Source organism: Apium graveolens, chromosome 3 (genome assembly GCF_009905375.1).
Source record: "Apium graveolens cultivar Ventura chromosome 3, ASM990537v1, whole genome shotgun sequence".
Classification (NCBI taxonomy): Eukaryota; Viridiplantae; Streptophyta; class Magnoliopsida; order Apiales; family Apiaceae; genus Apium; species Apium graveolens.
The window spans coordinates 51913029-51939685 of record NC_133649.1 but is presented as its reverse complement, the minus strand read 5'-3'; the positions used below and the strand labels follow the sequence as shown (position 1 = coordinate 51939685).

The 26657-nt window shown below is 35.0% G+C and overlaps 1 protein-coding gene and 1 long non-coding RNA gene across 2 annotated transcripts; one reads left to right on the top strand and one right to left on the bottom strand.

The window, feature by feature from the left end:
* Positions 1 to 10788: 10788 nt before the first annotated feature.
* Positions 10789 to 20490, bottom strand: LOC141712277 (PHD finger-containing protein 1-like). The gene is made up of 7 exons (XM_074515149.1): positions 20375 to 20490; positions 20213 to 20261; positions 12421 to 12506; positions 11597 to 12109; positions 11287 to 11508; positions 11075 to 11199; positions 10789 to 10927 (listed from the first exon to the last, which is right to left on the bottom strand). The coding sequence occupies exons 2-7, from the start codon at positions 20213 to 20215 to the stop codon at positions 10872 to 10874; spliced, it is 1005 nt and encodes a 334-aa protein (XP_074371250.1). The 5' UTR covers positions 20216 to 20261; positions 20375 to 20490; the 3' UTR covers positions 10789 to 10871.
* Positions 20491 to 26202: 5712 nt separating this feature from the next.
* Positions 26203 to 26657, top strand: LOC141710713 (uncharacterized). Its single transcript, XR_012571026.1, has 2 exons — positions 26203 to 26314; positions 26440 to 26657. It is a non-coding gene; the product is annotated as an uncharacterized LOC141710713 (long non-coding RNA).

Sequence of the window (26657 nt, the reverse complement as noted above, 5' to 3'; positions counted from 1 at the left end):
ATACGCGTTATCTGTCGTAAAAAGTCAAAAAGGTTTTTGGGACGGAGGGAGTAGCAAGTTAAAACATTATTTGTAGACATAAACTCCAACAACAAGTCTTATAGTCATCATGAATATAAGGCATTATTATTATAATAATAATATCTTTGAAATGTAATTGTAGAGGGAAGAAAAAGAAGCTTGTGAAAAAGGGGAGCATCAATTTTTTCATGATTAAAAGTAAAATAAAGCACTTCTAGCACATCCATAAAAATAGGACAAATAGGGATGTCCTAGTATTTTAAGGGAATTCTTGTGACGCCCTCAATCTCGGGGTTAGGAAATGAGGACTCACACACCTCAATTCTAATAATAAAATATACATAAACCCCGATTAACTACTAACAGGATCAACAGGATAAAGTATGAGACAAGATTACAACTACCAATCACAGAATATAACTCACAAACCCAAAATATTATTAAATAATCAATATCGATTCCGGCTGGGAACCGACAGATAACCCATTGTATCTTTAAACACCACTTTCTAGGCGCGAGCTCACTCATAACCTGTACTACCTGCTCTGGCAACTGGAAGCCCTCAACACGATAGGGACCACCAGGTACGCTCTTAGGAGCAATGCGCCTAAGCCTGGCCATCTTCTTGCTTAACTGTTATGGTTAGATTAAGACAAAACAATGAGTATAAAACTCAGCAAGTAACTAAATAGCAGTTCTACAATAACAATTTTCAATATACTTTGAACAAACTAGGGCATTCTATTTTAGCTAATCTAGGTGGCAGATTTTCATATATTCATTTTTGTTTTCTTTGAGATAAGGAAATGTATCCGAAGAATAGTTGGGCTTTCAAGAAACAAGGCTCGAAACAGGATGAAAGCCGACATTCAACACAAATCATTATAGGATCAAAATAGATCTTTTGGTAGAGAAAAGCAACAGTATTTCAAGATATAGAATCATTCATATGATCAACAATTTCAGGAATCAGGGTTCTGAGCCTTAAGCTCCACAATAACATAATCAGCTCTTTTCAAAGCAGTATAAAACATTTTCATTTCCAGAAATCAATTTACTGAATAAAAGTTTCAGTTCCCTTTTTAAATAATCATTTAGAACCCATGATTGGATCACTTATCTTTCCATTTCATTATATACGGGTGATCAGCCCGTATCGACCTCCATTCCGGTCTTTAAGGTACCATTCGGCATAATTTCGGCCATAAATTGGACTAGTCCCACTAGCCTCTTACCATGACTGGACTAGTCCCACTAGCCTCTTACGTCTCAATCCAATCCATCAGGAATTCATTTGGAAAACCTTGAGTTGGAAAAACAAATAGGTTTTCTAAAATTCATTTTATCATTACCAAGCATTTGAAATCATTCGGACTCTTTCAAGTCGAAACTCATTCTTAATTCAGATTTTAAAGAAACAAAGTTCAGGGAGTGAATCAAAGATACGCAAGGAACAATTCTCAAGAATTCTGTATCAAGGACAACAAGGCACTAAATTAGAAGGATCAGCATTAACTTAGGGATCAATAGGATGATCAAGAGAAACAGGGTATCATTAAACAGAGTTAACCAAGATAATCAATAGGTTCAATATGATTCATGGCATTATAGGTAACTTGAACAGAAAGGTCTGGTTATCAATGAGTGAAATCAATAGGATTATCAATAACAGGTTATCAAGAACAAGGGTTTCTCCAAATCAATAACAGGGTTTTATAAAACAAGGGTCTCATAAAACAAGGGTTTCATGCTTAAACAGTTCAATACTCTACATGGTATGAACAACATTTCCTTTATAATCATTTACACAAGTAATCAGAGTTACTTGCCTGAAATTGCTTTCCTGAGGGTTGAACTACTGCCACCTAGTATACTTTTCCCTTTCCTAGCCCGAATGCCCTCACGCTCCGAATCTACAATAAAAACCAAAAATCTTAATTAGATTCCCAACTCTCATTCCCGGAACGATCACTCTATACGATAACTCGATTATATCTTTGACTCGAGCATACGAATATAGCTTATACAAATAAGCACACAGCACATAGCACATAGCACAATCCTTTCTCATAGTTTTTATATCCTTATATTCCTAGCAATCAAAGCGTACTCGCTTGACCTAGGCTATTTCTCAAATCACACTAACACGACTCTTTTACGAGTACTAGACCCATTTACAACCAAACATTTACGTGCATACTATCACTTATATCAATCGACTTCCTTCCCTTTTCTTTTATTCCTTAAATTCGAACCACATAACACAATCAACTAAACAATCCATAGATATTCACATATACGCATCCAATCATTTCATATTTGATTATCAAAAACCAAGTTTTGACCTTAAGTTCATATGGCCTATTCGGCCTAATTGCAAATACCACCATAAAATCAATCAAATACTCACTTTAATTCACATAAATACGTATCTCATTTAACAACCTTTAAAGAAACACTCTCCTTTCTTTTAATCATAGAAATCCGAACCACAATCATACATATACAATCAAATTTCTCAAAAATTACACCATACAACTTTAGTTCTAACATGATTCCACATTTAAACTAGCACCATTTTCTTGATCAACAACCATTCGAACCAAAACATACATACATGCTCACATGCAATTCAATTTCAACTTAGCACGATATCAAACACTTTATCTTTATCACGTAAGCCAACTAAGTTCCTTAACACAATTGATTTTTATCTAAATTACAACATACATCCATTCATTCATCAAATTAATCTATTTTAACTCAATTTCATTCGGCAATAACTCAAATTCACATCTCAAGGACAAATCATTGACATGCATATCTTGATCCTTTTTAAAACTAACATGCAATCACTTTTAGGCTATTCATACTTAGCGTTTACCAAGATTATCTCACAAAAATCAATTCCCTTTCTTATTAACATAATAATTCGAACCTAACTTAGCATGCATCAATAATTTCATTTCTTTTTCAAGCTAATAACAATCCATTATTACTTTAAACAAGTTTACTCAAATCAAACAACTTTAAAGATTAAGTCCATTCGGCCTTTTTCAAAAACAAGACATGCAACTTGATATTCTTACTCCTTGAATCACAAATCATCCTATTTCTTAACATCAAATCATTAAATCATGCAATTAACCACAATCAACTTGATTTCTTTCTTTTTTTTAATTATAATGGCCATTCGGCCTTTTTCAATCAAAACACCACATGCAAACATAAAGAATTGATCTTAAGATTCTAGAGCTCAGTTTTTAACATCATAGCTCACCACCGGTTCACCGGAGTTCATCACCGGTGGCGGTGGCATCTCGGTGGTGCCCTCATTCGAGGGTGTCCAACCATGAGCCCCCGATTCCATCAATTACACAAAAAGAACTAACATGCACATCTTCTCTATCATTTGTTTACAAGGAATCAAGCTTAGCAAGATGACATCAACAACAAATAGCAAGAACCATGTGGTTCTCAGGTGAACACACACACCGAGCACCCACAACACACACACACATCGACATGCAAGTGGGTATACACACATGCACACACTTTTACCTACAAATATGTGTTTAACAAGAAGATTTGGGAATGATTGATGTGTTTGATCAAAGAAAAGAGAGGTATACCGAGAGAGATTGAAGAAAGCCGAGAGAGAGAATGAGAGGGTTCGAGTGAGAGAAGGAGAGAAAAGAGAGAAGAGAGAAGTGATGTCACAGGAGCAAGAAGAAGAAAGAAAAGAAGGGAGTGAGGTTATATAGCACTCAAAAACAAGGGCACTTTGGTAAATTTCTAATTCCTTTTTCATTCTTACTTGTCCATCTTTTTACTAAAATAAAACAAAGACTAAATATAAAATATATCTCTCTCGGGAAGTCAAGAATTATTGAAAATGACATTTTTAACGCGTAGGTCTCGAAATTAGCTTTTTATCCATTACTCATAATAAGAAATTGAGCGAACGGTTGATTTTATATGAATTTCGCAAACTCGCTTTAATAAATACCTTTTCCACATAAAATCGATTTAAAAAATGCAAAGATCAACAATTAAATTCACTTATTATTTTTAAAAAGTCTCTAAGACCTCTACGAAGATAACAGAACAAATCCCATGTTTTTATCCATCTCAGATGATTTTATAAAAATGCACGAAGGTTAAATAAACCCTTATTTAAATCAAATAACTCCTTTAAATCCATAAAAATGTCACAGAGCACACAGTGATGCACACAGGCAAGCAATCACACATATACGATCATATAACGACTCAAGTCTGATTATAAAATATATCACTCTTAAATCTTTATCCTCTTTTACGCGTACCGGGTCACGTTCAGCCTAACGGCCCGACGCTCAGCGTTTCGATTACGCTTCTCATTATCTTTGTCAATTAACACGTCTCTTAAGACGAAATACTTTATTCATTCACTTCACATATAATTCACATTTTATATTATTTAATTCCATATTAGGGCGGGTTCCGTTCTACCTGACGGCCCGACACCACAGCTCGACTTCTAAGCTGACTCTTTAAATTGGAACGTTTTTATCCACGCTCCTTAACTCTAGCATACAGATAATACAAATAATCATCGCTTAATCACATAATCTCATCACATAACACATACTTTACTTTCTTAATTACGACGCAAAATTCTCGGTCGGTACAATTCTGGTATACCGTTGGAGCTTTATTTTTCATCATTTGCCTTAAATTTTGGTTTGGGACCCCATTCAATACATCTCTTTCCGGTCAAGCTTCGCAGAGTCGGTGATTTCCCCCGTTAGTCGGTGTTTCTCTTCTCTACGAGATTGTGCCACTGTGCTAGTCAAGGTAATTTCTTATATATTTCCTACTTTATCTGCTTTGTTTAAACTCTGTAATGGAAAATCAATACCCAAGTTCGCCGGAATTATGTTTAATCGGAAAAGTTTGGTCTCAAAATCGTACTGTAAATAAGCAGGGAGTTATAAATATTATAAAAGCTGCCTGGAAAACAAAATCCCCTTTTGTTATAAACCCTTGGGAGCAGAATCATTTTTTGTTCTCTTTTGCAACTAAAGAGGATAGAGATAAAATATTAGAAGAAAACCCATGGTCACTCATGGGTAATCTTCTGACTCTTGTGTATTGGAATCCGAATTTATCACTTGCAGAAATAGATTTTTCCTCTGTTCAGTTTTGGGTCCAAGCTCATGGTTTGCCTCTGGGAAGGATCAACAAAGTTGTTGCAGAAGAGTTAGTAGCTAAAATTGGTCGTCTGGTCGAAACAAATTGTATAGGAGATGGCATACAGTTGAATAGAAGTTTTCTTAGATTCAGAGTTGAGCTAGATATTAGAAACCCGTTGGTCTCAGGGTTTATGTTGACAAGAGAGAACATGCCTGATCTGTGGGTTGAGATTAAGTATGAGAGGCTATCTAAATTCTGCTACGAGTGTGGTCGTATTGGACATGATGAAGATAGCTGTAAAAATCATGAAGGGCGGGCTAACACAGGAGATTATGGTCCATGGCTTCGAGCTCCGGCGCTCAAGAAAAGTCAATCTACATATAAGCATTCAGAGAGTCAGAAGAAAGATAAGACCCAGCCAGGAAGATTTACAATTGGTCCTACTGTAGTGCTTACAGAAGAAACATAACAAGTTTTGATTAATGAAATAAATGTCAAATCTTCCAGTTCTTCACAGCTGTTTCAAAAAGAAGTTGGTACAAGTATGGTGGTTCATGATAAACAACTAATCCAGAAAGAAAATGAGAGAATCTCAGCTGTGCAACCTTCTTATGATGTTACAGAGCCGCCGGAATTTCATAGCTATGTCTTCTCTACCAATTTGGATACTAGTAACAGAATGAGTCACATTTCAAGAGATTTATCATTTTCTATTAGTCAAGCAGAGTTGGACCGGGTTATTTCTAATCTCTCTATTAAACGTAAATGTCTAGAAGACAATTTGGACAAAGAGAGGGCAACTAAAAGATCAAAAGACACCAGCTCCTCAGAACCGCGTTTTCTACCTTCTCATTCTGTTACAAAAACTAAGCGCAGAAGTCCTACAAAATTTACAAGTGTTTTCACTAGGAAAAATCGGAAGCTTGAATCAACTCCAGCAATGCAGAACTGTCAATCTGTTTCACCAAGTTCGTCCAATCTAGATCAATCTGGACTTGTTGAAGCACAAATTATGGAGGATACTTCTGGAGTTATTTTGAACGAATTGATGGGTGTGGTGGCTGCCCAAAAATAGCCACACGAGCCATGTTGATATTATCTTGGAATTGTCAGGGAGTGGGTCGACCCCGGACAATTTCGAACTTAAGAGGGCTAATAAGAGTCTATCGTCCCACTATGGTTTTTGTTATGGAGACAAAAAATAAAAAAAGAAAGCTAGATAGGATTCGTCGGAGCATCAATATGCCTAATGCTTTCTATGTTGATCCAGTTGGACAATCAGGTGGTCTAGCTTTATGGTGGCTTGATTCCATTAATATAATGATCTCTCATGCTGATCATAATCTTATTAGAGCTATAGTTTCTTTTGCTTATTCTAATTTGCAATGGCATGCCTTTTTTGTTTATGGTTCTAACAATTGTCAAGTTAGAAGAACTTTTTGGAACAATATTATTAATGATATCAGCTATGTTTCTGCTCCAGTTTTAGTTATTGGTGATTTTAATGTGGTTGGAGAGGTTGCTGATAAAAAGGTGGGAACTTGAATATTTCAGCAAGTATAGAGGAGCTTCAAGGATTCATCAATGGAGCAAATCTTATGGAAATTCCTTTTAAAGGAATTAGTTATACATGGATGAATAACAGAGAGGAGTCTAATAATATTCGAGAAAGAATTGACTGTGTTTTGGTTAATGCATATTGGATGGAATTGTATCCTCTTTGTTTGCTTTCTCAAGAGCCCCTCATTGGAAGTGATCATACACCTTTGATTCTGAATACTGAGCCTCGGAAACCCTTTCGAAAAAGATTTCGTTTTGAAACAATGTGGACTCGTTCGGATCAATGTGAACCTATTATAAGGTCGAGCTGGAAGCAAAGTATTGGTTGTCCATATGATGTATTACAGGAAAATCTTGAATCTTTCCGAACTTGTCTTACAAAGTGGAGTAAAGAATGTTTTGGGAATAATAAATTGCTCATCAAATCTCTGACTGATCGACTTCGAGTTGTTCAAAACTACCCTCCCACAGAAGCTAATAGAAAGCTGCAGCATCAAATTTTAGAGCAAATTGTGGAAATCAGAGAAGGAATGTATTGGCATCAATGAGCAAGAGTGGACTGGATTAATTATGGTGATGCAAATACTCGCTTCTTCCATCTTACGGCTTCTTATCGTAAGCAGAGGAATAGAATTTTCAAGATTCGGGATACTAATGATCGATGGTTATCAGATGTTCAGGAGATAAAAGAGGCTGTCAGGAATCATTTTCAGGATATTTTTAAGTCTGCTGGAAATAGAGACTTCTCTCGCCTAATATCTTTAATTCCAAGGATTATATCTGAAGATATGAATCATTCTCTATGCAAAGAGGTGACAGATGCAAAAATTTTGAGAGCGGTTAATCAACTTGGCCCTCTAAAAGCTCCAGGTAAAGATGGATTTCCAGGTTTCTTTTTTCGTAAGTATTGGGATATTGTAGGCCCTCAGGTTTGTTCTACAGTTAGGGATTTCTTTACAACTGGTGTTTTATCTCCATCTCTGAATATCACTCAAGTGGTTCTAATTTCTAAGGTGCGAAATCCTGAAAACCTTACTCAGTTCAGACCTATCAGCCTCTGCAATTTTATTTATCGAATCATTTCAAAGACTTTTTCTAATATATTAAATCCGTTTATGAAACTTTTGATTACTCCTCAACAATCAGCATTTATCCCTGGCAGACAAATTCAAGATAGCATTGTGGTGGCGCATGAATGTTTTCATCACATAACTCATAAAAAGAAAGGATCAGTTGCTGAGATGGCGATAAAACTTGATCTAAATAAAGCTTTTGATCGAGTTGAGTGGGATTTTCTTCTAGCTATTATGAACAAGATGGGATTTCATTCTAGGTGGCAAAACTGGATTTTTCAATGTATTTCCACTACATCGCTGGATTTCTTTATTAATGACGAAGAATTTTGTTCTTTGAAGCCATAAAAGGGTGTTAGGCAAGGAGATCCCATTTCTCCCTATCGTTTCCTCTTAATAGCGGATGTACTCTCTCGTTCGCTTTTGAATGCCATTCAGGACGGTTCTCTTTCAGGTATCAAAATGGCACGTCAATGTCCAGAGGTATCTCATATTCTTTTTGCCGATGATTCTCTAATTTTTCTGCATGCAAATGAGTTGGTGGCAGGTAAGTTTCTTAGTATTCTTGAAGAGTATTGTGAGGCTTCATGCCAGCAAATTAACTTCGGCAAATCCTCAGTAATATTCAGTCCAAATATGTCAAATGATCTCAAAGGTAAAATTCTTGAAGTGCTGAAAATTCCAGAATCTTCAGAGAAAGGAAAGTATTTGGGCGTTCCTGCAGTTTTTGGTAAGAATAAATTAGAGATGTTCAATTATATTAAAGAGAGAGCTCTTAAGAAGATGCAAGGATGGAAGCAGAAGCTTATATCCCAATTTGGTCGGGAAATCTTAATAAAACACGTTGTTCAGGCTATTCCATCATATTCTATGAGCTGTTTTCTTCTTCCTCAGAAATTGATAAATAAAATTATGATGGCGGTGCGAAATTTCTGGTGGGGAGGAGATCCAAGTAGCAAGTCTATCCATAGGAAGAAATGGGATCTTTTGTCGAAATCAAAATCAGATGGTGGAATGGGTTTTAGGGACTTCAAGGCCTTTAATCTAGCTTTATTAGCGAAACAATGTTGGCGTTTGGTAATAAACCCTTCTTCTTTTTGGGCAAGAGTTCTAAAAGGTCTATATTTTCCTAGAGATAATTTTATGAATACTAAAAAAGGTCCGAGAGCTTCCTGGTTTTGGAACATCTTATTAAAAGGTAGAGACGTTTTGCTGGCAGGTATGCGGTGGCAAGTCGGAAATGGGAAAAGTATAAATTTTTGGTCAGATAAATGGATTCCATCTTCACCTCGTTTTTTGGTCCGTGATGCAAAGGGTCCATTTAATCCTAATTCTTTTGTCTCTGATTTTATAACATCCGGTCGGTGGAATATTAGTAAATTAAGGGACCATGTGTCGGATGAAGTTATCTCAGATATTAGATCTATACCTTTAAGTCTTACTAATGCTAATGATCGGATTGTATGGCATTACAATTCGAAAGGTAACTATATGGTTAAATCTGGTTACCAAATAGCTCTAAAGTTAGCGCAAGATTGTTCTTCTCACCAAGCTTCGTCATCGTCGGTGCCTGATAGAACTTTCTGGAATCTTATTTGGTCTATCTCAGCGCAACCTAAACTAAAAAAATTTATGTGGAGGGTCTGTTCTAATGCTCTAGCTACTTAGGAGAATCTTTTTAGGCGTAAATGTTCTCCTTCTCCATTATGCCCAATTTGTTCGGACAACATTGAATCTGTTGAGCATATGCTTTTTGAATGCCAATGGACTCGTCTGATCTGGTTTTCTTCTCCCTTAGCGCTTCATCCTCCCCCTACTTCTACATATACTATTCTGCAATACTTATTATCTCTCCTATTAAAGTTAGATTCTAGAAGAGATCGTATCCATCTTCTCTCAAATTTTGTTTATGTTGCCTGGTCCATTTGGTGTGCCAGGAATAATTTTGTTTTTAACAACGATCCAATCTGCCCAAATTCAGTTTTAAGGGCCAGTTCTTTTGCTCAATCAGAGTTTCTCTCTTTGTTAGAATCTTCTAGCCAAGTGTCTCATAGCTCTGTTATCAATTCTTCACTGCAGTGGACTCCTCCTCCTCTAATTCTCCTCTAAATCTGGTGAAGTTTAATTGTGACGGTGCTTTCAAACAAGTCGCTGCGGCTATTGGTGTTATTGGCAGAAATTCTGAAGGAAAGCTTGTGGATGCCAGGACTTCTTGCATTTCAGCCATATCTTCTTTTCAATCTGAGCTTTTCGCAATTCGTGAGGCTTGCTTAATTGCAAGGCAAAATCGTCTTTTAAATGTCATTATCGAATCAGATTGTAAAGAGGCCATTAAGTTATGTTCGAGTGATCTAGCTCCGCCGTGGGATTCTTCGGTTCTTATTGAACATATTCGATCAGTCTGAATTCCAGCTAAAACTCTCCTTCGTAAGCAAGCTTTTCACAAGGACTCTGCAGCTATCCTGGATGTTTGATCCCCCAGATCTTTTATCCTCTCTTTTGAGAGGAGTGTTTCTTGTCTCTGAGTTGGTTTTCCCAATTCTAAATCAGTCAAAAAAAAAAAACTTGCTCTCAGAGAACTAACTCTAAGAAATAAAGTCCAGAAAAGAATAATATAATTACAAAGCAATAGTTCACATGGCCTTTCAAACACATGATTGCTTTGAAGATTTTGGGAGAATTGAGTTTTAAAAAGCTACAGGAGATCAGTATGAGTTAAAGTAACCTGAGGAACTCTGGAAGGTATCTAGAAATACAGCAAAACATCGAATAAGTTACATAACGAACTATAGCAAAATAATGAGGAATGAGTGGCTTTCAGAATTTGATCCCTTAGCTTACTCCAATTCCTGTCAAAAGTAAAATATTTAATATACAAACTCTACAATGAAGGGGCAGGGCAGCTGCCCCTTGCCCCATCTGTCACTCCACTGATTACCAGTCTTAATGTTTCTGGTTTTGTTTCGAATGGAGTTCCTTCATCAAGGGCTTGTCTATATTTTAGAGGCATCATATATTTTGTGTTGTTCACACTTCACATCAAGCTGTTTGCTTTCCCCTAAACACTCCCCACAAATAATATCTGCCTTGGAATCCTGCAAATTATATCAGATGAGGACATTATGATAGCACCAACAGTGGGATCTACACTATTTACAAAGAATCTAAAATGTTCTGTTTTAGTTTTAGAGCATATATAAATTTGTATATGCTACTTGGCAAAAGAAGAAATTTGTACTTACTCCAGTATAACAGGGGCAGCTCTATAGAAGTGAAAAGCAAAAGCTCAGCATTCTCAACAGTGGCTTTTAGACCTAGTTCATGTCCCATCATATATTCCACCAAACCGTCGAAAACCTTTTCACTACTGCAATGAAAAAATAAAAATGTGGCTCAAAAAAGATATTAAAGTTGGGAAAAGCACGCGGATTATATAAACTACTGAAATCAATACCCTATGTCTGCTGGCAAGAAATACAGGGCAATATTCTCATCACCAGGAGGAGATTTCTGAAAACTTTTTGGCCACACATCAGACTTTGGATGCATTTCGAAATGCAGCAATTTGTTAAGCGATCTTGCTTCCTCGCATACTTTAGAGCATGCCTTGTTTGATATATGAGCTACAAATCCATCATAATTATTCTTCTTCTTGTTACTAATGACAAAATCCCCCCTATAAAACAAAATGATGCAGAACCTGTTAAAAAGTTTACAAGGACTATACACGACTCTTATATAGAACACAGAAACTAAAGATTCACCTCCAAATAGGATCTTCTACTGGTTGTGCAGGTATCTGAAGATCTTGCTGTAAAGGAGTTGGATTATCTAGATATAAGATCTCACAACCATCAGAGTTAGGATTATCTAGATATAAGATCTCACAAACATCAGGGTTATGCGCAGTGTTGCTAATTAATCTAGAATCCTCTCCACAGCAAGAACTTGCTTGCAGTTTCTTGAATTCCCCATTACTTGAAGATGAATGAATTAGAAGACCTTGCACACTGTCATGTCCATCAGGTACTAAACATGACTCTTGTTTATTCTCCATGGAATTACTTTTACTGTTTTGCTTCTGCCTTGAATGAACCCCATGGGAGGAACCATCCTCAAACATTTGCTCATCAATGTCGGTAGTATTGGTGTCCCTTATATTCTTAGAACCAAAGCCATGTGCTTCCTCAGTAGACGGAGTTACATCTTCTTGGCAGTCTTCACAATACCATGTCACAATTTCATCAAGTGTGTCGGGAATTATATCCAAGCAATAACTGAAAACAGTGGCAAGTAATTTTGCATTAATAACTGAGTCTCTACATTAATTGACAATACTATCTGTTTATGCTTTTACTAGTCTCCTCTATGCCCAACTGGCAAAATGATCGTGTGTCAGGTATGACTCATTCGTAAAAGAATAATATCGAAGTTTTGGAGATGTCCATCAAGAAAAGAGGGAAAATAATGTCCATATCACGGTGAACAGAAAAAAGAAAAGAAATACGGGAAAGGAAAGAAAAGGCAGGTCAAAGCTAGAGCTACTCAATAATCAGAAAGTTGACTAATTAGCAATCAAGTACATTACCGATGTAGCACACAATCCTGGCACTTGGTGCAAGACACAAAGGCATTGTCCCAGCTTTGGCTACCGCACTTAAGACATGTTGTTGCCTGCAATAACACAAATAGTTATAGTCATGGCACAATATAATACTACATCATACCCATATTTTTACTGTCTAGAATACAGATGCAACTTGGAGCTTCACATCTCCAAGAACTCAAGAGAACTTTAAAATGAATGAATATCTTCTTTAGCTTTGATAATTGATTATACTTCTTATTTTTACAGGTAGAATCTTGTGGAATTCAACTTTGTCAACAAGCCTCAAATTCAACAGGGCATTTAATCAAATTTTAATGTCTGGATTTTCATATGGTAGCATTAAAGCTCAAGTGGTTGGTAGCTTAAGTGTCTCCTTAGCAGTCTCACCTTTAAACTCACAGGAGGTACTTTTTGCTAAAATGGGTTAACCTTCTCCAGTAAAAACCCTAGCTAATAGTTGTATAATTGTAGACTGCTTGCAAATACCTTTAAAACCTATTATCGGACGACTTAAATTCAAAGTCACGTAAGCCAAAACAAGAAAAATGAAACTTAAAAAATTTGAGGAACTTGGACAAAAATTTATGCTGCATTGGAAGCAAGCTGCAAAATTCTTACTGAATATCCGCATTGATCACTCATTAAACTACTTGGAAGAACCAAAGAGAGAAAACTTAGACAAAGCAGTATATGACTATATTCTACTTTGTTTCTTCCTCTTGTATGTTTACAAATTTTAAAGGCCTGCAATTTTTGTGTTTAATTTGTATAAATGACAAGTCTTAATCCAGTATGCTGTACAGTTAAGGGATAACACAAAAAGAAGGGATATAAATAGTTTAGAAGTAGCTTATTAAATGCACTTCATCATAGATTTCAAAAGGAGACACGGCCAACTTTAGATATTAAGTTTGAGATCACAAATAGGCAAAATACAAAAAGAAAACGAACTAGCCTATGACATAATTGCAAGAAATATTAAACATGACCTAAACAAACACATTATCTATAGTCATGTGATTATTGTTAAATCATCAAACTTTACACACAGTTGTAAACCAAAGTAGAGGTGGAGACCATGATTAAGACAGATAATTTAGAAATAAAAAAACTGAAAATGCTACATCTACTGTGTCTAACTAACATGATCAAAGACCAAGTACAACATATGATCCTTACATGTAACCATGTTTTCAGAGGCAGAGGTAGAGCAGGGTGGCAGGAAAGATGGGTTGTATCTAAAGAATGTTCATGGTGTTGTTAAAAAAAAGGAAGAGGAAAGTATTATATAACAAAGTAACTTGCCACATAGTCTTAATATATACTCCCTCCGTCCCCTTCAGTAGTCCACTATGAAAATATTTTTTTTTCCAAATAACTTGTCCATCTTTTCATTCCATACAAGTTGTTGAAAATTTGTGCAAACTCTATGAAGATTCTGGAACTGTTGAGATATTAATTATGCATCTATAGGTTCATAGGTTCATGCATTAGAAAGTTCTTGTAGTTTCTTGCATTTATTATCTATACATGGAACCTGAGTAGACTTATGCATTTAATAACTATCTAGAATATTCTATTTCTACTATAAAATGTACTCAGCAGATTTGTATCAAATCAGATCTCAGAAATATAATATATTTTCATCAAAACTTCTGCCTAATTCTTTAAGATTGATCTTGGGCTTGTAGTTAGTGGTTCTAGCTACAAATAAGAGAGTGGTTTGTAATTCTCTCAACTTGGTATCAGAGCAAGGTTATCAGCTGAACTGTGAAGATTGCTTGCTGTCAGAAAAGTTGCATTAGGCAGAAAACAAAGTGCAGCTGCCAGTTCCTGTTTTTTTTAAAAGTTTGAACAGATGGATATCAATGGTGGAGCGTTAAATCAGTTCGGGATGGAGAAACTTACGAACAACAACTATCAATACTGGAGGATGTGTATGAAGGCGTATCTCGAAGGACAGGATCTTTGGGATATTGTCGATGGTGGTGATACAGATTTGCCTCCGGACAGTCCTGAAAATTCTGAAGCACGAAGGAAATGGAAGATTAAATGCGGAAAAGCGTTGTTTGCATTGCGAGGCTCTATTCACAAAGATCTAATTGATCACATCCGAGATAAGGAATCTCCAAAGGACGTTTGGGACACATTGGAAAAGCTGTTTACCAGGAAAAATACTGCTAGACTTCAGTTTCTGGAAAATGAACTAGCGAATACAAACCAAGGGAGCATGACAATTGCTCAATACTTTCAAAAAGTAAAGAGTTTATGTGCTGAAATTTCAGAGCTTGATCCGGACGAGCCTATCAAGGAGGCACGAATGCGCAGATATCTTGTTCGTGGCATAAAGAAGGAGTACACCCCATTCTTGACTTCAATCCAGGGATGGGCAAATCAGCCAAGCATCGTCGAATTGGAGAATCTGCTAACCAATCAAGAAGCTCTTGCAATGCAAATGGCGAAAGCTTCAATTTCTGAACATGATGGCGCGTTGTTTGCTAGAAAACAAAGGTATAACAATCATAATTATAAGATTTGGAAGGCAAATAATTTTAAAGAAACGAATGACTGGAAAAGAAAGGGTTCCGGCAGTGAGGAGCAATGGAGACTCAAGGATTCAAATGAACAAAGAAACTGGCCACGAAATAATTTTAAACAAAAGGAGATGAACTCAGGTGCTTCACAGTATGAGGCAAGGAAGAAGATTATATGTAACAGGTGTGGCAAATTTGGGCATATAAAGAAGTTTTGCAGGTCTAGAATTGTCAAAGAAAATGCTAACATCTCTGCAAATGAAGATGGAAATCGTGATTGGGAAACATGCCTTTCTACGGAGACAATCAGTTCAGGAATTTTTTTTCAAGAATATGCATTGACTTCGTGTGATGGAGGCACTTTGGAAGGAGGCATGGCAACCATCGATTACTCGCGAGATTGGATCATTGACTCCGGTTGCTCTCATCATGTAACAGGCGACATTTCACTACTATCGTCTCAGAAGGAACACAAGGGAAACAAAGCAATTATGACAGCAGATAGCTCAGTTCATCCTGTGAAAAATGAAGGGCATGTTAAAATGAAGACCATGGATTCAAATGCTGGACAAGTCACTCTAAATGATGTATATCATGTCCCTGGTATGACAAAAAATCTGATCTCTGTATCTCAGCTTTCAAATTCTGGAAGATATGTTTTATTTGGCCCAAATGATGTCAAGATTTTGGAAAATATCAGAAGTATTGAGGCTGATACAGTGTTGGAGGGGAAGAAAGTTAATTCTCTCTATGTTTTGATGGCAAGTGATGCTTTTGTAGAAAAGACAAGCCGACAAGATAAAGCATCACTGTGGCATGCTCGTTTGGCTCATGTGAGCTATGAAAAGCTGAAAAATATTTCAGCAAATAACATTGTTAACGGGTTGCCTAATTTGGGAAGTTTTCATCATGAAGCTGTGTGTGAAGGATGCCAATATGGCAAAGCACATCGTCTTCCATTCGGAAAATCTTCAATAAGAAGTACAGAACCTTTGCAGCTGATTCATTCTGATTTATTAACAAGCAACGCAGCAAGTTATAGCGGTCTTCACTATATGCTTGTAATTGTTGATGACTATACAAGGTTTTCATGGGTTTTCTTCATGAATGAGAAGTCCGATACTTTCTCAATCTTCAAACAATTCAAGAGGAAGGTTGAAGGGGAGTTTCAAAGAAGGATAAGGTGCTTGCGCACTGATAATGGAGGGGAATTTATATCAAACCAGTTTGCTGAATTCTGTGAGATACATGGAATAAGAAGACAATTTACATGTCCACGAACATCGCAGCAAAATGGGGTCGCTGAACGCAAGTTAAGACATTTACAAGAGGTAAGCAGAAGTTGGATTCATTCAAAAAGTCTTCCCCAAGAACTCTGGGCAGAAGCTATGCAGTGTGCTTGTCATGTAATAAACCGATTGCCCTCAAAAGTGATCAATATGAAAACTCCGTACGAGCTTCTCTACAATGAGAAACCCTCAGTTTCTTATTTCAGAATCTTCGGTTCTACATGCTATGTTCATGTTTCTGATCAGCTACGCACTAAAATGGATGCTAAGGCTAAGAAATGTGTGTTTGTGGGCTATGATCCTAACAGAAAAGGATGGCGATGTATGGATCCTGAAACACGCAAGGTTGTGACATCAAGAGATGTTGTCTTTGATGAAGCAGCGTCTTACTATGTACAACCTATATTAACGAAGCTTGCAGATCAGTCCAATGATGAATTTGAAGATGTACAAGACAAAACAAATCCTCGAAGTCCAATCGTACCTCAAAATGATTGTGAAAGTGACCACATCATGAAGAAGATAATGGAAATCAAAGAAGTGATCAGCTGCCTCGAATGTCGCAAAGAATACGCAAGAGAAATGAAAGGTACAAGGATTATACTATAGGAGCTGATTATGATAAAATTACAGAGTGTTTCTTTGCTGGCCCATTTGATGATTCCGAACCAACATCATATGAAGATGCTAAAGGCAGATCGAATTGGGAAGCTGCGATGGAAGAAGAAATGTCAGCACTTTACAAGAATGAGACATGGGATCTAGTTCCCAAACCTAAAGGTGTAAAACCGATTTCCTGCAAATGGGTTTACAAAGTGAAGCGTAAAAATGATGGAAGTGTTGATCGGTATAAGGCGAGGCTTGTGGCCCGTGGTTTCTCTAAAAAATATGGGCTGGATTATGAGGAAACTTTTAGTCCAGTGGCAAAAATGACATCTGTTCGAGCTACTTTATCTTTGGCAGCCTCAAAAGGATGGAGACTTTGGCAGCTAGATGTAAAGAATGCATTTCTCTACGGAGATATTGATAGAGAAATATATATGGAGCAGCCTTCAGGTTTCAAATCAAAGGAATTTCCTAATTATGTTTGTCGACTAAAAAAAGCAATTTATGGGCTTAAACAAGCTCCGCGGGCCTGGTTTGGAAAAATTGCTCAATATCTAACATTTTGTGGTTATGTTTCCTCAAGTGCTGATGCTAGCTTATTTATAAAGAAAGATTCGAAGGTGCACGTTCTAGTGTTACTATACGTCGATGACATGATAATAACGGGTAATGACGAGCAAGAAATTAACAGGTTGAAAAATGAACTTGCTATTCGTTTTGAGATGAAAAATCTAGGAGAATTGAAACACTTTCTTGGTTTGGAGGTATCAAGGTTCAAGAAAGGTATTCTTGTTTCTCAAAGTCAGTATGCTAAGAAGATTCTTGAGAAATTTAAGATGATTAATTGCAGGCCAGCAGCTACTCCAATGGAGCAGAATTTGAAGTTAAGAGCTAATGTTGGAAAAGAGCTCAAGAATGTAACAACGTATCGGACCTTGGTTGGGAGCTTAATATATTTGACAATCACAAGGCCTGATATTTCATTTCCGGTTGGAGTTGTTAGTCAATTCATGCAAAAGCCAAGGAAGCCTCACTTGGATGCAGCTAATAGGATACTTCGCTATCTTAAGCACACAATGAATTATGGGCTGATGTATAAAGAAGGAGCGGAGATTCTACTTAGTGGATTCACTGATGCAGATTGGGCAGGTGATCCCTCATCAAGACGATCTACTTCTGGATACAATTTTGACCTCGGTTCAGCTGCAATCTCATGGTGCAGCAAGAAGCAAGCTACTGTTACGTTATCAAGCACAGAGGCAGAATATAATGCTGCGACACTTGCTGCACAGGAGTGTGTATGGTTAACGAGACTGCTCAAGGATATTTCTCACTCTAAAATGGAAGCAGTGGAGTTATATTGTGATAATATGAGTTCGATTCGTCTAGCTTCAAATCCGGTATTTCACGCAAGAACTAAACATATCGAAGTGCACTATCATTTTATACGGGAGAAAGTGTTGCAAGAAGAAATTGACCTCATCAAAGTTGATACAAACGAACAACTTGCTGATATATTTACGAAGGCCTTGCCAAAAGCGAAATTTGAGTTTATTCGAGCACAGCTTGGTTTGGTTTCCGAAGTTCGCACAAAGGGGGAGTGTTGAAAATTTGTGCAAACTCTATGAAGATTCTGGAACTGTTGAGATATTAATTATGCATCTATAGGTTCATGCATTAGAAAGTTCTTGTAGTTTCTTGCATTTATTATCTATACATGGAACCTGAGTAGACTTATGCATTTAATAACTATCTAGAATATTCTATTTCTAATATAAAATGTACTCAGCAGATTTGTATCAAATCAGATCTCAGAAATATAATATATTTTCATCAAAACTTCTGCCTAATTCTTTAAGATTGATCTTGGGCTTGTAGTTAGTGGTTCTAGCTACAAATAAGAGAGTGGTTTGTAATTCTCTCAACTCAAGTTTCTCAACAAATTTTCCAACATTGACCCTATATTTTGTTAGTCCCGATATTGACTTCTTAGTTTTTCCATATACAAAATAAGTAATGGAATAATTATAAGTAAAAATGGGAGGAAACGACGAAGTTCAAATTTTCTTAATATGCATGAAAAATTCATAATGGAATAATAAAAAGGGATGGAGGAAGTATTATTTATGGCTTAATGTTAACATAATTAACATTATTGGCAATAAGTTATCGATATTGTTGTTGCCAAATTCCAAAAAATAAAATCTTTTACACTTTGGATTCATATTTTTTAGGGAATAAAGTCAAATTTAGGAGAAAAATGGCTAGGAAGATCTTGAAGAAATTTGCCTGACTAGGAAAGGTAAAATTTCTTGAAGTATTAGAATTTATATAACTGAAGAGAAGCGTGTTGTTGGCTAGGATTCAATAATTGACTGAGAGAATTTGAAATTAGATTATCTTTGTGTAAAGATGAAGTAATATCTACAGATGATTCCACCTACAAGAAAAAAGATTCAGAGTGACAAAAAACGTAAACCAACGAACCACTGTAGAAAGATAACATATTAGCAAAAACAATAGACCAAAATCTCAAATTTTAATCAAGCTTGGCCAAATACCATAAATGGGTGGTAGGGGCCTTTTACTACTTCAAACAAGAACTTTTGGGATGTGTATAATGAGACATCGGAAAACAAAGCACGCATGAGATAAGACACGTTTTGAACATATTTGTAAGGTGGCATGTCAAAGATGAGTGCTTTGTAGTTTGTACATACAACCCACGCAATGCGCGGCCAGCCTAAACATTTTAAAGAAAACACGCATTCTTCATATGAGTATCATTAGTAATTTGGTTCAATCATCAGTTTGGTGAAACCTAATTGTATCACCGACTAATGATCACCTGTCGTAGAATGGACTAGAAAAGATCCACTAACTCATGAATGGTATAATTCCGTGATACAGCTATGCAGTAGTAAAGACAATAAAAGCAATGGGAGGTAATGGGAATGATACATTAATGTGTTTAATAGCCCTTTTGAGACCAATTTACAATCGCTGACCCACCTCATACATTAGCTCCCAGTAGATAACCAAACTAATAAACCAACCCTAATAATTTTGTAGGTGATACACATTCTCAATATGCATGTCCAAGGCAGTAATAAGTAATAAGGCCAAATATTTTGGATCGGATATTCAGAGCAATACATTACAAGCAATGCATCACAACCCAATACAAAATTCACCGCACATATACTCAAATAATAACACCAAACATCAGAAAAACACAAACTTTTCCAATTTAACAAATCATAAAGACTATAAAGATAAAGAAAACAGTTAGCAAGCATAAAATAACATAAAAATTAAAAACAAGGGTCATCAAGAAATTACCATAATTAACGAAATATCATGCCCCAGCTTCAAAGATTAAACCTTTATTCTGAGAATTGCGAAGATTAAAATAATTATATTGTGCTAATTGACAATTGAAACCAATTTCACTCTTTTGTCAATTGTACAAACTGTGTGTGTGTGTAACAAAAGAATACTTACAGAGCTGGTGAATAAACTAGGTTGTGAAAGAGGCAGTCAATGGTAGTTTACAGTTTGAGGTTTTTACAAGAACAAACAAACATGTCCGAATATAAATATGATCAACCCGCTTACCAGGACCAGCAGCAGAATATAAATACGAAAATTAAGATTGTATTTTTTTCAAAACCAAAATTGGATTTTTGAAGCACCTAAATCCTAATACGGTTTGTGGGCTAGTAGAGGTTGGAGGCCCGACAGGAATGTGCTAAATGGGCTAGGCCTAATCTAGAGATTTTTACAGGCGGATTGAGTCCGTCATCTGACTACACCCATTATCCAGAAACTTTGCAATTCAAATATTCAAAATTTAGAATCATACATAAATTTCAATATCTATCTATTTATCTATACTATCTATCCTATATTATAATAGACGAAATATTAAAAGTTTGGTAGTCGGTCGGTCGCTACTTGCTGAAATTACTTAATTACCTTTAATTATTCTAATTCTAATTATTGGGTCGATCAATTCTAATTCTAATTGATATTGAAGTCAACTTCATCTATTGATTTACCAATTTCAATTCTATTTTATAACGAACTCTATATCATTATAAAACATTAAAAGTTTGGTAGTCGGTCGGTCGGTACTTGCTGAAATTATTTAATTACCCTTAATTATTCTAATTCTAATTATTGGGTCGATCAATTCTAATTCTAATTGATATTGAAGTCAACTTCATCTATTTATTTACCAATTTCAATTCTATTTTATAACGAACTCTATATCATTATAATATATATTAAATTCAACTTCTTCTACTAATTTATATTTTAATTCATATCGAGTTCTATATTATTTTACTTCGGGCTAAATTAAATTTAAGCAAACTAAATATAATTATTAAGATTTAGTTGATATATCATATGACTCGGGTTAAGATAAAATAACAATACTATCAATCCTCCTAAAAAATTATACTAATAAACTTGGATAAACAAAATAATATGTGTTATTTATCCGGCTAAATTAAATTTCAACAAACTAAATATAATTATTAAGATTTAGCTGATATATCATGTGACTCGGGCTAAGATAAAATAACAATACTATCAATCCTCCTAAAAAACAAAATAATATATGTTATTTATCCAGTATAAAAAAATATATATTATACAATTGATTCAGACTAACATAAAACTAAAATGAAAATACGATTTGACCAACAAAAATAAAATCATATATACTAATTATTCAGTCTAAAACAAAATTATCTTATTGATTCGGACTTTAAAAAAATTAAAATTAAACTAAAAATAATTAGTTTGATTTGATCGATGTATTGGGCATCGGGCTAAAATAAAATAATGTAAACCACTGATCTGAGATATATTAAATTTATATTAGACTAAGTAAAATTCATATCATATTGATGTGAACTAAAAAATCAAATTTTAATTAAAACATAAATATTATTTTTTGAAAAAATACACATAAAATTATCAATAAACTATATTGTTCAATCAGTAATATTGTTTTTTTTAAAAATTTTATAGAGTTATATTAATCAATTAAGTAATCATCATGCTAAAATAATACTTTTTAAGGTCCCAACATAATGGAGACATTATATTTTTATCCTCAATAAAAAAATAATTTCGTTATAATAATATTCCCCCTACCAATGCTATCACTTTAAATAAGTTTAGATGTTCTAAAAAGTTTTGAACATATACGTCTACTAATATAATTATCATGAAATCATATCATTTAAATTTCTAAATGAACAAAATTAAGAATTGAATTCAAAATATTTTTTTAAAAAATTATATAATATTAAAAAAAATCTATGTGATCCGTGCATCGCACGAGTTTCACTACACCATAAATGGCCTATCGCAATGGTTTAATCATGGGTGTTACAAAATTATGTTACATTAGGTATGCTTATCTTAACCTACCGCAACATAGTATTTTTGATGTTACCATAGCTTTTGTAACATGTTACTATAGCTTCAAAGTGTTACATATGGTAACATGTGGAAACTTATGTTACAATAGGGTGTTAATGGATAAAAAAGTAATATTTTACAAATAACTAAATATATATAATTATTTGACTTGAAAATTAATCATTATTGATAATATAATTAAGCAATAATATTAATATTAGCAAAGATTGATAAAATATTTTTATTATTATTAATTATGTAAACTTTACTAATTAGTAACTGATAATTTTTTATTAATAAAAAATTTGAACACTATTTAAACATTAAAGTTTATTAAAAACTAATAAGTGAAAATAAGGACAGTTTTTTGGACTCTCGTTGGGCTCAAGCAGGCAGGCTTTCAAAGTTTTCGTAGAAGCGACGGTATTTTGGAAAACCCGGGTATTCAGACAGAGTTCAAATTTTTAATCACAAAACAACTCTCTCAGCCCATCTCTCAGTCGCTCGCTCGCTCTCTCTCTCTCTCTCTCTCTCTCAGCTTTCAATTGAACTAGATTAGCTTAATTCGAGCTAGGGTTTTTAATTGGAATAAGGGGTTTTAATTGGAATTGGGGTTTAAATCATGCGGTTCTCCTTTTAATTGGAATTGGAATTGGGGGTTTTTAATTGGAATTGGGGTACTAAATCTCTCTCTCATTTTTTGTATATGTATATATTACCTCTTTCTCCCTCTCTCTGATTTTGTTGTTGTTGTTATTGTATGTTTTTTTGATTTTCTTATCATAATATATTCACGGAATGTTTGTGCACTGGCATGTCTACCGTCCACACTATATTTATTGAAACGATGTCTTTATATTTTATGTTCTTGTCAGATCTATATTCTGACCACCATCTTGATGGAACCGTCACCTTCAGAAGTTCACCACTCTCGTCTTTTGCATTAGGAGTAAGTATTATTTGGTCTTTTGTTTAGTTTCTTATGATCTTCTTATGAATTCATGTTGTGTATCCCTATATACGATTATATTAGAGGAGTGAATTTAGACAGTTGAATGCCTGAATTGAAGTACTTTTTTATTTTATTTGATTTGAGTTGTGTGCTAAATTTACGTAATTGATGAAAACAGGGCCTAAGGAGTTCACATCTGTGTATTACAGTCTCCAGAGATGGAGGGTGAGTGTTTAATATTTGTACTAGAATTGTTGGATTTAGGTATACTAGATATGTGATTTGGTGAATGTAATGGATGTGACTTGTATTCATGTGTTTAGGAGATCTTTGAGAAGAATGATGGGGATATTAGTGGTAAAATTGATGCTTCTGAGCTGAGAGAGGCGCTGGTGAGCCTTGGATTTGTGGTGTCACCTCTGGACTTGCTGGTCTCCAAGTTTGACAAGACTAGTGGAAGGAACAAGGCTATTGAATATGACAACTTCATCGAGTATGAATCGATATCACCAGTTCTTGCTCTACTTTTATAAAAGTTAGAGTTTTTTCGAACTAAATCTAGCTTTCTAACATTTTATTTTGTTTCCTCTTTTGTTTTTTGGTTGTTTTGATTACAGGTGCTGCCTCACTGTGAAGGTATAGCTTCTTTTTAAACATTATGGTTTTCTGAATTTTATTTTTTCCGCACTGTGTATATTGTGGTTAGTTAGCTATAGACAGTAATTGTTGAGTTCGTAGGGAATTATTGAATTACCTGTAGACTCCAGACTTTGACTAATATATTTTTGGTATAACACCTGTTGCGACTTGGAGTGTGAAAACTAAGATTGACATTGTATTGTCCGTAAATATTGGACTAAGATATTGGCATGTGTCTGATGAATCAGTATCTCTTGCAGGGACTTACTGAGAAATTCAAGGAGAAGGACACTGCATACATGAGTTCATTCTGCACATTTAGAGCTACAAATTTCTAGTTATTTCCTAAAGTGTTGGTAATTTCTCCAGAAACAGAGTTCATAGTATTAATATCTAAGGATTAAATTTGTTGTGATCCAACCTTTTCTTCAGCTATATATGTGTAGTTAATACTTCTTCCATGATTAATGAATATTACTTAAACTTCTTAACTCTGATTATATCCTACTATGATTTTGGCCATACTTACGTGGTCGGCGACTCTGCACCACGAATTAATGAGTACAACAGTCATATAGGGAACTATGCGTTAATTCCCGGTGACAGGCTTGCAGTTGTGCATACACAACATGAAGAGATTCCAAGCTCAACGTCACACGTAACTTCTGTGGATTGTAAGTTACAAGTTTTCTTTTGCAATGAAATATTATTGTATTTGATTGTTTGCCACCAAAGTTGGCATCCTGAAGGGTGCCAACCATGGGAGATGCTCTGATTAATTTGATAGACCATAGATTGAAACTGTAATTGTCCATTAGCCTGATTTTGTCCAGCTCTATCAAAAAAAATTAATAACTGAAAGGTGATGTAAACTTAGAGTTGGTAGAATGTGTATGTTATGAATCTTACGAGATAGCAGATGCAGGTTTAATTAATCTATAGATATAACAAATAGAGAATAATTCATTTTTGTTATTATTTCAACATGGCTATCTGATGGATACTCTGCTACCCTCTAAACCTCCAGGGCAACAACGAAGAAGAGTAGATGGGTTATATAAGTTATAGAATGTTATTAATTGGATGTTGTCTTGTAGACTAATAATATATGTGTATATATGAGGATGGCTGCTTGGTTTGGTGGTAAGATGTTTGTGATCAGCATATTCCTTTTTTTAAAAAAAAATCTACTTATAGCTATTTTCTTTTATAAACTGTTGTCTGTCCTAGTTACTTGTAAACATAAACTGTAAAGAACATGAAATGTTAAACCCTTCTATTCTTTTTAAATTTCTTGTTTAAGTACTTGTTTTAAATAAAGATATATCATGTGAGGCTGATTATGTTTCTGGTGTATATTATTAAAGAGTTTTGATTGTATAAAGTTTTTTGGGTCTAGTTCCACTGCAGAAGGTAACGAGCAAAAAAAGAAAAGAATAAAGGGAGATTAAGATATATCAAGAGTTTCCCCTTCGATGCGGAACCACCTGGATGCCCTTGCATGTTTAAAGGGTGAACAGGTATGCATTGCCTTGTGTAATCTAGCGCAGATATGTCTGTAAATATCACACAGTGTACTGTATCACTATTATTGTATGGTTTGTTTACTTTACAACACAGAGACTATTACTACAATCTTTAGCCGAAATCCTAATTTTATTTTTGTTTGAAGTAGTTAAGTATATTATTTCAGGTAGCAACTAGGGTCAGGCTAGAAGATGCAGATAAAGATGATTGGTTCATTGTTAAAGTAATTCATTTTGATAGAGAGTCAAAAGAGTAAGCTTACTTTTACAGTTCTACCAATGGGGCTCAATAAATGTAATTTAAGTTTTAACTTCCGTTTTCCCGTTAGTGCTTCCTGCCAATGACACAATTGCACATGAATTGCAAACTGATGCCTAATAGGGGAAAACCTCCTTGCACGGTAGGTTTTCTGTGGTTCCGTATTTTACATGACCATCATGTCCTTTTTCTTGTTAGCCCCCGTTGATATATATATTTGCGATACTTATGGTTATTCTTGTACACTTCTAGACTGTAACTACAACTTCAACTGGTATAAATATGTATATTTTTTCCAAACTAAATAATAATGGTAGACTTGTTGCGGTCTATTTCAATACCTTGTAAGTGAACTGGTATAGTGATAAAATGTTCAAATTTTACTTATATATATGTGTTTAAGTCCAGAAGTTTGGCCTCAAATTTAATATGCATAGTATGCATTATTTAATGTATACTTATATATAGCAACCTTAAACCTGATCAATTATGGCACTAGTGTTGTTGAAGATGTCCAGTTAATGGCCAAACATAAAATTCTGAGTGTGCCTGTTGTTCATGTTGATGCAGCAAAAAATGCTAGCTAGATGGAGAGATACATTGGCATCATTGAGTTTGCAGGCATTGTTGTATGTATATATGCATCATGTATGTAAAATAGTAGTTGTTATAGAATATAGAAGTACAATACTTTTGCATGGGGTATATATATAGGGTATTGTATGACCTAACCTTTGTTTCTTTCTCATTTCAGCTGTAACAACTATATATTTGTTGATGAATGCATACGTGTCAAGTTCTCGGCAGCTACTAGCAGGAAGTGGATTAAGTTTTGGGATGTAGATTAGTTGGTTGTATTGGTTAAATTTATTGTGATTTATGTAGATTGTAAACTGGTTATGAATGTAGTTGAGGTTATGAAATTTGGAATGTATTAGATTAATGTAATATATTTTCAAATTTTGCAGTCGA

Bases quoted from the DNA above. Each gene is read 5' to 3' on its own strand.
- LOC141712277 (XM_074515149.1), bottom strand. The intron at 12,110-12,420 runs GTAATGTACTTG...CACTGTTTTCAG, and splicing joins CAGGATTGTGTGCTACATCG to TTATTGCTTGGATATAATTC. The intron at 11,509-11,596 runs GTGAATCTTTAG...TTTGTTTTATAG, and splicing joins GTAGAAGATCCTATTTGGAG to GGGGGATTTTGTCATTAGTA.